The sequence below is a fragment of the Crinia signifera genome, chromosome 8 (assembly GCF_055691185.1).
Source record: "Crinia signifera chromosome 8, ASM5569118v1, whole genome shotgun sequence".
Taxonomy (NCBI): Eukaryota; Metazoa; Chordata; class Amphibia; order Anura; family Myobatrachidae; genus Crinia; species Crinia signifera.
The window spans coordinates 34,528,879-34,541,486 of record NC_139224.1 but is presented as its reverse complement, the minus strand read 5'-3'; the positions used below and the strand labels follow the sequence as shown (position 1 = coordinate 34,541,486).

General features: G+C 41.9%; 1 protein-coding gene across 5 annotated transcripts in view; it reads left to right on the top strand.

Annotated features, from left to right (window-relative positions):
* The window catches only part of CACNA1I (calcium voltage-gated channel subunit alpha1 I), a 694,988-nt gene that overhangs the window by 565,981 nt on the left and 116,399 nt on the right, over window positions 1-12,608 (top strand). For all 5 annotated transcript variants that reach the window (XM_083156129.1, XM_083156128.1, XM_083156130.1 and 2 more), the window contains exons 11-13: window positions 5,088-5,239; window positions 10,071-10,256; window positions 12,357-12,474. In XM_083156129.1, coding sequence (XP_083012255.1) covers window positions 5,088-5,239; window positions 10,071-10,256; window positions 12,357-12,474 — 456 coding nt within the window. The remainder of the gene's footprint in view (window positions 1-5,087; window positions 5,240-10,070; window positions 10,257-12,356; window positions 12,475-12,608) is intronic.

Sequence of the window (12,608 nt, the reverse complement as noted above, 5' to 3'; positions counted from 1 at the left end):
GCCCTAGCCTAAATAACGCCCTAGGCAAGATTTTGCCTGGTGCCCCCTAGCACTGCCACTAGTTCCGCCTCTGACCCTGCTCCCGTTTCCCAGCACCATCTACACTCATCATAGCAGTCATCATTTTGGTGCTCCTACCCGCAATATTTTAAATAGAAACAGTAAACACATTCGGTGCGCAGCCCAAACAGTGGTGTGTTCTTGCTGTAAAGGGGCATGGCCACACAATAGTACCCCCAATTCAAATTAGTGCAACTTTATTCACATTATATCATGCAATGGTGTCCCTTATTCACGTTACATCACACAGTAGTACCACTTTACCTTATGTACATTACTCCTCACATTATTCACATTATACCCTTAGAAAAAATCCAGAGAAAATATTGCATTTTAAGCACCTCCATGGCCACACTGCAACCCAGCACAAAGCAGTGTGTGCTGGGCAGAGGAGAAGAGCTGCAGCTGCTGCTGTCACTTAAGGGGAGGGGGCCCGGGGCCCCCACTGGGCCCTTCCATCAGACTTTGGCCTGGGTAATTTGTACCCCCTACCCCTTTCTCTCGGCACCCCTGATAATACCACACAGTAATGCCCCTTACACATGACACACATGATTAATGTCCTTATAACCATAATGCCCCTTTCACATTATGCCAACCTTTATTAATGCCCTTCATACACATAATGACACACATAATGCCCCTTACACATATGTTGCACATTATTAATGCCCTTATACACATGACACACATAATGCCCATTACACATATGTTGCACGTTATTAATGCCCTTATACACATGACACACATAATGCCTGTTACACATATGTTGCACATTATTAATGCATTTATACATGACACACATACTGCCCCTTACACATATGCCGAACACTATTGCACAACCAACCCACCTACAGACAGCACTCGCACAGCCACTAACACTGTGACCTCTGCCTCTGCTTGGATACAGGTGTTTCCTCATACATCTTGACTCAATAAGCCATGTACCTCCTGGCCAGTGCTGCTAACGTTGGGTGCATTTTTTGCTGAAAATTCGTCTTATTTGCATTGTTATGACCAGCACACACAAGGAGCTTCCGATGATTAAAATGATATGTGGCATGAATATATTCTATGTGTGACTGTGGCTGTACCTGCATACAGAAGGCTATGTTACAGTGATTTCCATGAATACACTATTTCATATGCAGATACAGCCTCATTCACACACAGAATATAGGCAAGCTGCATATCATTTTAATCAGCAGAAGCTGCTGATGCCCCTAGACATTCCAAATGCCCTAGGCAATTGCCTAGTTTGCCTATGCCTAAGGCCGGCTCTGCCCTGACGTGCTGCCAGCCTCCTGTGACACCCGTACACATAGAGCCCAGAGATTACGGGCTTCTACGGGAAACAATACATAGCATGCAGCCTCCCAATCCCTGCTGTATCAGGAGCGTTATAAGCTGTTTATTGGCTGATGCTCCTGCAATGGCACAGCATATACAATTGCTAGCTCCTTCATTCATCTCCATCAACTGCTAAATAGGTGGCCCTTAAAAACTTTTGCTATGGGAATTACAGATGGAGCACCTCTCAGCCAGTGCTGGGAATCACCAGTTTCCCTTAGCTGGCGATCACCGGCCGAGAGGCGCTCTATCTGACGGGGATGCGCGAGCAGCTCACATGCACGTGCATCCCTGTCAACACGGCGGCGGGGAGCACTTCCCCTGTCCGTCTCCACTTCAGGGAGACAGGGAAGGGTTAAGGGTGGAGCCGCAGCGTGTGGCGGAGGGCTCCGTTGGAACGGGGTGCACGCCCTCTCGCGGGGAATGGCGAAGGCTGCCGGTTGGCGATTCGATCGCCAGGAGCAGCTCTAATGAGAGCTGCTCCATCTGTACAGTTGATGTTGCCTATAGCAACCAATCCCACTCTATCTATTTTCTTCTAGAAGGTGCTAAATAAATATAAAGTACAATTTGATTGGTTGCTAAGGGCAACATCCCACCTTGAATACAACTCCCATTTTAGTACATTTACCCCTGTGCGTGAAGAAAGGGTGCACAGACTACTTTTGCCCCATCATGCATTTGTGATTATTTTAGGATTGACACATTTATCTACAGTAGTATAATAGTTTGCTGTGGTGCTACAGAATAAGGTACAATAGAAGTGTCTGGGTATAGTAGGACGGAAATATATGTTACAGTGCTAGAATTAATCTGAGAGAATATAAATGATAACACTATAATTTACTGATTGCCTATTTTCTCCTCCCGTCTAGATTGTATGTTTCGTTACACAAGCTCAGAAATTATTTATGTACAGTATAATTTTCTGACATTTTATCGGGAGTAACATTAATTTGTATCAATGTCAAGACCTGCATTAACTGCCTCTTGTTCCTATATTTTACACCAAACAAATGTTGATGCTGGTGGGCGGTAATGTTTTGCCTGATCGTTTTTTTTTTTTCAATAAAACATGAATGCTTTATACAGATCTGTAATTGTTTTGCCCTTGAATTTGTTACAGTAGGGACAATAGAGTGAGAAATTGCAATACCTTCTGTAATTATTTATTTACTGTTCACTCTTACTTTCCATTGTTGCATCTACTTAATGGGATGTGCTGTCATTTTAGAGTATAAGCACAGTTGTTTTTTTTTCCCCGCAGCTCCATCACGAATGACAGTTAAGTTTTATTGTAGCTGTCATCCAATTTTTTTTTTTTAAACAAAACAATTTCGAAACAGGTGCAGTTTCAATTTGCCTTCTTTAGAAATTCTGCTGTTTCCATGCTGCAACCGAACAACTGTCTGCTCTGCAGAAGCCAGAAGACATTTCAGTAGCGCACGCAGGGGGGGTTTCTGAGTACCCAGAAACCCCCCTAGGAGTCTAAGGGACCTAGGCCTTTCCATGGGTACAAGAATTGTAAAAATCGGCCCTTGGGAACTGGAGCTATCTGACTTCAAAGCAGTGGTCCCCATCCGAACCTGTTAATTGCTATTCCCAGTCAGATATTTCAGGTTCTGTCTGAGTTTTTCTGAGGGTATATTCCAAAAGCTGGGACTCTCCCCGTTTGAAAAACACTAGTAGCTTGTCTCTACTATTCCCAGAACCAGAGATATCAGCCTTCCAGCAGCTGGTTACTGCTCCAGCTCCACACACCTGGTATGTAGTTTTATATACTCATTGGCAGATTGCTCTGCCTCCTGAACTATGATCCCCTAGTCCCTAATACCATTTGGTAGGTGGAATTCTCTAGTTTTTAATTCCATTAAAATCGAAGAAATTTCCGAGAACTGGAGATATCTGCAGTCAAGCAAGCTGTCCTCCCACCAGAAAATTATGAATAATGAGCCCACTCCACTATACACCCCTCCTCTGCATATTAAAGATCCTCTACCACCCTGGAAGTTATGTATCAGGGCCCCTTCATTCAGCCCAATGCCCCCTTCTCCCACCCCATCTCCCACCATCTGTGCAGTAAAGGGGTAATTAGTGGAAATTACTGATCCAGGCCCTACATGCTGAGCGGTTGATATAATACCCACCCGCGGGATATCAAAGCTTCCATCTCCGTGCTTTGCTCCGCCCCTCTGGAAACCCCCTCCTGAAAATCTTGCGTTTGCCACTGCATTTCACAAAACCCTCAGGTCTCCCCTTCCACACTACTCCATTCTCCTCTGAGATATTGGGCCTTAAGCCGAGTACACACGGCAGCGATGTTTGCTGAAATCGCTGGCAATATGGTCGCTGGCGACCATATTGCCAGTGATGGGAGTGTGCCCTGACGATAAATCACCGGGTGCGCGCTCCCGCTTTCAGTCCCGTTCTAATCGGTGGTCGCAGGAGCTTGCTCCTGCGACCAGCTGATTACCTCTGCGGCACCGCCGGCAGAGGTTCCCTTTCATCAGCGACCATCTCTGGTCGCTGATGAAAAGGAGACACAGCAATATATTTGGGTGAGTTATTTTGTTTCTGTGCAGGGAAAATACTGACTGCTTTATTTTTACAATGCAATATAGATCTCACTTTGAAGTAAAAACCCACCCAAATCTAATTCTCTCCGCACAAGTAACATCTGCCGCATCTGCAGTGCACATGGTTTTGTCCATCTAAGAAGGAATTTGTCAGAAAGAGCGAACCAAAATAACCCCCATTGTTTAGACCTGGTGGCTGTGTATCTACAGTATGGGCCTTATTTTAGTTCACTCTTTCTGACAAAATCCTTCTTAGATGGACAAAACCATGTGCACTGTAGGTGGGGCAGATATAACATGTGCAGAGAGAGAGTTAGATTTGGGTGGGGTTTTACTTCAAAGTGAGATCTATATTGCAGTGTAAAAATAAAGCAGCCAGTATTTTCCCTGCACAGAAACAAAATAACTCACCCAAATCTAATTCTCTCTGCACATTTTACATCTGCCCCCCTGCAGTGCACATGGTTTTGTCCATCTAAGAAGGATTTTTTCAGAAAGAGTGAACTAGAATAAGGCCCTATGTTCTTTGGAAAGCCATAGTTATTGCGTGCAGTGGTGCTGGGTAGTTGCTACTTCTTATCAATGCAAAACTTTCTTATACATAGACTGCTATTTTCTATTATGGTGCCCATACACTTATGCGATCAGATGCGATGTCCCATGAAATGTCGGCACGCGGTGGCTGAAGCAAAGTGAAAAACCCCATGTCGACCTTTTGACTGTCAACCTTTCCCATGTCGATCTAATGTCTGTGTCGACCTAATGACCCTGTCAACCTAACCCTATGTCAACCTTCAGTTGTGTCGTCCTTCATGCATGTCAACCTAGTGGTGTCAATCTACTGCTTGTAGACCTAGTGACCGTTTCCCTGTTATAGAATAAATCCAGTTCTAGCATTGAAAGGACCTGTCATTTAAAAGACTTGACTAAATTACTGGGGAACAAAAAGAACAAATCCGACACATAGTGGACTACAGTTCACAGTGAATTCGGATCATCCCTGAAGAAGATATACATTAGCTATAGTATGGAGAGAGATGTAGAGTAATATACCGGTGGTAAAGATTCCTAATCGCTGCTAATATTCTGCTTTTCCTACAGCCAGAAGAACTCACCAATATCCTGGAAATCAGTAACATTGTCTTCACCAGTATGTTTGCTCTGGAAATGATGCTGAAACTCTCGGCCTTCGGTTTGTTTGACTATCTCCGAAACCCATATAACATCTTTGATGGTATCATTGTCATTATAAGGTACTGCATGCTTTAATATTTGGGTCTACCTGCAGGTAGAACTACAGTAATGTAATGATAGAAGTAATTCTAGATGTACATATCTTTGACATGTCTTCTGTTTCAGTTTTGCACTGCTACTGTATCTACTGAATTATATCAGGAGCATTTATAATTATTGGTATAACCTCATACATTTGCTGCCATCACTGTGTATGTATCTCATCCCAAAATTCAAAAAATGTTATATTCAGTAGAAAGAACTGACACTGACTTCCCAAGCTTATACAGGCAACGTCCCCCAGTGCTTTCAGCAATTCCATGCCTATCTATTCTATACTGCCCTCCACTAGGAAACAAATGTCATTTTATTTATTTTAACCTACTGTAATTATCTCCACAAAGTTTAGAATAAAGTCTTCTATTATACTCGTGACTAACTCACTATACCAGTGGTTCCCAAACTTTTTTGAATCACGGTGCCCTATAGCATCAAAATATTTTCAAGGCACCTCTAGGCCAAATGCTTCTTATCGAGAAATTCAGAAAAAAAATAATTAAATTAGGTGCATTGTGTTTATATGTCACAGTTATCCGGTGAGGGACAGGATTTGCTTCTGTTTGTCCACATATATTATGATTGGCAGCCACCAGCACTGGTTCTGCCTGGTAGATTGACAATAAATTATATGAATTGACCCCAAGGCACCCCTGCAAGTGTCCCGAGGCACCCCAGGGTGCCTAGGCACACTGTTTGGGAACCACTGCACTAGACAATTTATGAATAGTATTAAAACCTCACTTAAGGAATAGTAGTTGTGTAAGGTTGCAGTAAAAACAAATTCTCACCGCCCATACGCCTTCAGTGCTGTTCTCATTGTTCTGAGCTTTATTTCTCGATTGGAAAACTATTATGTAGTCACGTAACCTTTTAGGTATTAAATGCTGGCTCAAGTCATGTAGACCATAAAATAACATAACCTTAGATGTAACTAGATGCGGTTGTCTCAGATCTATGAGTAAATGCTGCACTTGAGATAGCTCTGGAATGGTGCAAGATTGGTCCATCAGGGGGATGGGGGATTAAGTTCCATTGGCATTGCCACTGTTTACTGTACTAATGACTTATGAAATAACCCTGATATGTACATTAGGTTTTTTAAATGCTTTGCTCTACAACAGTTTCTAATCAAACAATGTCTTAGGCTAGGGTTACACATAGGGGTGCAGTGGGTCCCATTCAGTGGGACCCACTGAGCCGCAAGGAGCATGCACACAGGTTCCTATGTGGCCACCCACACATTACCAGTGGGGCCACAGCTACCGGGTCATACCGTGTTAAAATAAGCAGATTTCAAGGTGAACACATACATTTCACACTGCTGTGTGTGACCCCACACAGCCTCCTTGAGGCCGAGTAAGTCCCGCTGAACGGGGCCTGCTTGGCCGCTATGTGTGGCCCAAGCCGTACTGCAAGTGGAAGTTGCCCATTTACTGTATTTTGTACTGTACTTACAAACCGATAAACAATTGTCAACAGTCAGGAGGCCAACAGCGGGATCCTGGCAGCCAGAATCATGACACATCTCCCTACCTCTGATCCTTATTCGATCCCTAACCCACCCCTCCTGTAACTAATTAACTTTCCCTCTCCTCCTCCCATAGCCTAGCCCTAACCTTCTCCTACTATAGTCTATCCCCGCAGCCTAACATTAACACTCCCACAAATCCCACTTATATTCCGACTTCTTGTATTTTTACTTCATCCCCTAAAAACAATACTGTAGTTCTTGTCAGGGCACTGATAGGGGAAGCAGGGATGGAGTACATTACCCCATCATGGGCCCCTCAAGACTGCGTGACTTTGTATTATTTTGCCAGTGGCACATGGGACCCTTGTATTTGTAGCAGATCATTGCTATATCCTTACAAGCTTAGCCAGGCCCTATAGTACGGTGACACTACAGGGTAAATTTACTAAGATAGGTGTTCCTTTGATGATTTTATATTGCCCATAGCAACCAGATTCTATCCAGCCCTCCAGATCTTGTACAACTAAACATCCCATCATGCCCTGCAACTGTTTTAGCATGGCCAAATAGCATAACTATGGCAGTGCATGCTAGGATGTGTAGTTCTACAACAGCTTATTGACCACCTCTATTCTAGAAGGTGTTTAATAAATAAGAAGTAGATTCTGATTGGTTGGGCAACATCCCATCTTCAGTATAACTCCCATCATAGTAAATTTACCCCAATAGATCTCCGGCAGCCTTGGTTCCTGTAGTAGATTCCTAGTTTACTGTCTGCTAAAGAACTGTAAATAAATAATTAGAGATACTTACTGGGTTGCTTTATTGCTCTGAATTATGTTAAGGTGAAGTTTTCTGATGAGGTTTTTTGACTGAAGTTGTAGTCTCATAATTAAATTTGATCATTTTACTACAGCTAATTAATCTGAAATTAAGGAGAGCTTACATGCATTTCTATAACGGGCTTTTACGGAGTGTGAAGCACTTTAAATGAAATTCTCCAGCAATTTGTTTTAAAGCATTTTGGACTTATTGGTATTAATAGTTCTGGAATTACATATTTTATGATCTTTGGGATTGCCACAGCATACATTCATGTAGTGATAGGCAATACTGCATATCTCTTTGTACAGAAGAAACGTATTGCGTTTTACCCAAATGATAATAAAAAAACACGTTTATTGGAAGAAGAATGAAATGTGCAAACTAGAAAAAAGATAACACATAAAACTAACATCAATTTTCTTCCCACTAGTGTCAAAAACTAAAACATATTGGTCCTTATTCAGATCTGATGTGCACTGCAGGTGGGGCAGATGTAACATGTATAGACTCTGAGAGAGTTAGTTTTGTGTGAGTTATTTTGTTTCTGTGCAGGGTAAATACTGGCTGTTTTATTCTTACATTGCAATTTAGATTTCAGTTTCAACACACCCCACCCAAATTGAACTCTCTCTGCACAGGTTACATCTGCCCCACTTGCAGTGCACATGGTTTTGACCATTTTAAGAGCAAATTTTGTACCGCAATTAGATGTGAATAAGGGCCATTGTACTTTGAATCAGTACTGGACAGCTTTGGGGTCATTTAAAAGCACTGAGGCGCAGCAGACATAGGGCAGATAGAAAACCTTAGGGACAGTGGGCCAGATTCAAGGTTGATCGCAAATCAGAGAATGCGGCCGGAGCTTGATTGACAGGATGCTGGCATTTGGGGGTAGAAACTTGTCATTTTCCATGTGTGTCCAAAATAATGCAGGCGTGCCCAAGTAGGGTCTGTGACGTCTCAGTCTCACATTAGCCTCAGACCTACTCACATTTGCACAGACTGCAAAAAACTTTTGATGGTTCGGGAATTGTGTAGAGTCAATGCCGGTTAGCGATCCATTCGCAATTCACTGTCCAATTTACATGCGGCAGATTTCTTTCTGTCTGGGGTGGCTATCCATGTATTTAGGTCATTGCACCGAATATATTTCATTATTGACTTTTTAACCATCCATTTGAACCATTAATATTTTATGTGTATTGTTTTTGTCTAATCTCATAATACATGCCTTATTAAATTAGTCATTTTAAGATTGCACTTGTTGCCATACATCTAGCGCAGTTACCATCCTTCCTGTATTTACCTGTCTATCATTGGTAGTGACTACCCCCTTTTTCTTACTACTGCTGCTTGTACCAAAGCACACTCATATCATAGCGCCCTTCCCAATATCTTGATATCAACCTCTCTACCATAAATGACAGAGAAACTGGGGGCATGCCATCAGCTCACAGAATGCACCCACAGTGATTTTTGGGGTTGCTCAGCTAAGCTGCCCATTGGAGTCTCCAGTTAACAATTGTGGATATTGGGAGGTACACTGTGTAGGTCATTCTAGTTCACAGCACTGCGTGTCTTTTTAAGCCCGCCACTCTCATAGGCTGCCACCCCCCTTCGCTGTGCGAATTCACCCACATGGCTGCGTATGGTTGTTTTTCATAAACAAACTCCTAATTGATTGAGTGACTTTTTCCAATTGGGAAATTTACCACTTATTGTTTTTTACTATATTTTTTATATTCCTTATTACAATTGTCTATTGAAATGTTTTAATAAATAGTTTATTTCAATTTACAGACAATCCCACTATTCATTTAGTACTGTTGTATATATTTCTATGTATGGTTTGAGCCCAATATATAGTATGTTCTTTCCCCAAAGATGGTGTCTGTGTCACGACAATTATCCAAGTGTGTCTTCTAGTGTTTGTGTTCTCAGATCTTTACTTACAACCAATAAAAATTTATTATCATTACATGTAGTATAAATGTATTAATTGTCTCTTTGGCTCCATGTTTACTGTTATAGAGTTGTATCTGTTCTCCACGTTAGCATACATTAGCGTTAGCATGTACTGTTTTCTTCGTGGTTGCTCTCTCATTTTTCTCCTGACACTCAATGTAATTAGATGTTTTCACAGAGAACAGGATCATTGAAACCTGTATGAATGCATGTTTTAGAACTCAGCTATGAAATATGTACAGCTAAGAGTCATAAGTCTGTATTTCTCCATAATAATCATTTATAATTCTTCATATTCCCATTATTAATACCTACAGCATGTTTAATCGCCCATTGCTAAAGTAGCTTCTCCTTTCACTCAATGGTTTTGAAATAACTGTAATTACTGAGTTAGTATATCATCCTACTAGAATTTAGGAGAGAGTTAAGACCTAAAGAATATATATATATATATATTGACTTTTATTCCAGCCTGCTCATCACATTTTTCTACTAATTGCTCCTAATAACTGCTGGCATCTATTCCCCAGTGTCTGGGAGATTATAGGGCAGAATGATGGTGGGCTGTCAGTTTTGAGAACCTTTCGCCTCCTGAGGGTACTGAAGCTGGTGCGGTTTATGCCTGCGCTGAGGCGGCAGCTGGTGGTACTAATGAAGACAATGGACAATGTGGCTACATTCTGCATGCTTCTCATGCTCTTCATCTTCATATTTAGGTGAGAGAACCAGGCTGGTTAGGGGACCTCCCCAAGGTGCTTCTGAATTATTGCCTTTACTGTATTAAACCCATCAACAATTTTATTGGTGGAATGTTCTAAAAACTGGCAAAGTTTGAGAACAATATGTTCTTTTATCCCAGGTACTCCACCGATCTTACGCTTGAATTCTGTCATTCCATTGGATTGTGCATGCTTTGCTTTGCAGGAGTCATGTGAGATCTAGGCACTCATTCTGGTTGACACGCAAACGCCCACTGGCCCCCACACAAATACCCGCCCACCACACATCACGAATGTCCCTGCACGCATGTGAATCGATGTTTTGTTTAAACATTCATTCACAGATTGCGTGCCGGTAAGAAATCATTCAATGGTTGCTGACCATCAAATGATTTCTACAGGGCACACAGATCTAAGACATTTTCTGGTGTCTTAGATCTGCAGACTCCCTGTACAGGAAGAGGGCAGGCAGCTGACATCCGCTGACATGCGCTGACATCAGCTCACCCACATTACAAGGGGAACGCCCAGCATTTTCATGGGAACGCCCATGAAACTCTGGGCATTCCAATGGGTTCAACAATGGCCTGCCGCGCCAAGTTCCCCACCAGCAGTGCTGTGTGGGAGTAGCCGGCGAATAATCTATTCATCTTGGCCGCTCGCACCAAGCAGCTGCATATGTCCATAAATAATTATGTGCATGCGCAGTTGCATGCGAATTCGCACCGGTGAGTAGGGATCAGAATTACCTTCTTAAATGATCTTGTACTGCACCTACAAATGAGATAAGTGAATATAATAAGGCAATGTTCATGACAATACGATAACATTAAAAACTTAATAAGAAACAGTTGTGGTAATTAAGTAATTGGTATACTTATTAGAGGCATACAATTTATCCTGACCAATCAAGAGCTGGGTCGCTTTGTAAGTGCAAAAACATGGGGGAGGCTCATGGGCATAGGACACTACTATGATACACAAGATGAACTAGGACATTACTATCGGGCATGCAATGAACTAAGGCACCACTGTGAAATAAAATTAATTAGGGCACTACTATGTGAAATAGAAGTAATGTGCTAGAATATAGCATAAAAACAAACTTGTGCACTACTATGAAGCATAAAATTAATTAGGGCACTACTATGTGAAATAGAAGTAGTGTGCTAGAATATAGCATAAAAACAAACTTGTGCACTACTATGAAGCATAAAATTAATTAGGGCACTAGTCGGGGTCATAAAATGATCTAGGATGCTACAATGGAACAAAAACTTAACTAGTTTACTACTATGGGGCATAAAATGAATTAGGGGCATACAATGAACTAGGGCACTACTATGGGGCAAAAAAACTAGGGCACTACTATGAAGCATAAAATGAATTAGAGCACTAGTATGGGTCATAAAATGAACTAGAACAATACAATGGAGCTTAAAATGAACAACTGCTATACTGTTCTTTTAGCTGTCCCACTAGAAGCATTGGAGAGGGGCCCCTTCAAATGTTTCCATAGGGCCCACACAACACCACCAGGAAGATGTATCAAGCCTTCTCATGAGTGATAAAGTTAAGACATCGCTACCTAACAACTTCTACTGTACCTATCAGTTTATAAAATGTACTTGATAAATGTTAGCTAGGATATAATTAGTTGTCGCCTTCTCTGCTCATTGGAAGGTTGATACATATTCCCCATGGGCTGTATATGAATGAAGTTTCAGTGCAGGATGGTGATGCTAAAACATGGCAGATACTGTATAGTCATCCAGCATAACATTAATGTCTAATTTGGCCACGCCTGAGTGAGAGAATATGGATGTTGCCTACTGTAGCTAATGTGGCCAGTCACATTCATATATTATGGTTTTTCATGCATCTGGGAGCTTTTGATTGCTAGTTTGCAATAGTGCAATTAATCTATAATTTACAAACCACTGTATGATGGAGAACTTATTTTTTAATAAACAATTGTGCAGGAATAGAGTGAGAGTAAGCTGCTTAAATTATATAATCGTCTCTATAAGAAATCAGGAAAAGAGCAATCTACTAAAGTACTTTACAACATGTATATACTGTTTTTCTCCCATGCAGTATCCTTGGGATGCATATCTTTGGGTGTAAATTCAGCCTAAGGACAGATTCTGGTGATACTGTTCCTGACCGAAAAAACTTCGATTCTCTGCTGTGGGCCATTGTGACTGTGTTCCAGGTTTGTGACTTTACTCTTCTGCAACTTATTTTGTGGTCCTAAGCATGCGCAGGGGGCTAGCGGGTGCGCCCAGGCACCTTCTAATGCCCAACACACCCCCTTGCTGCCGCCGCGCTCCTCTGACCGACACGTCC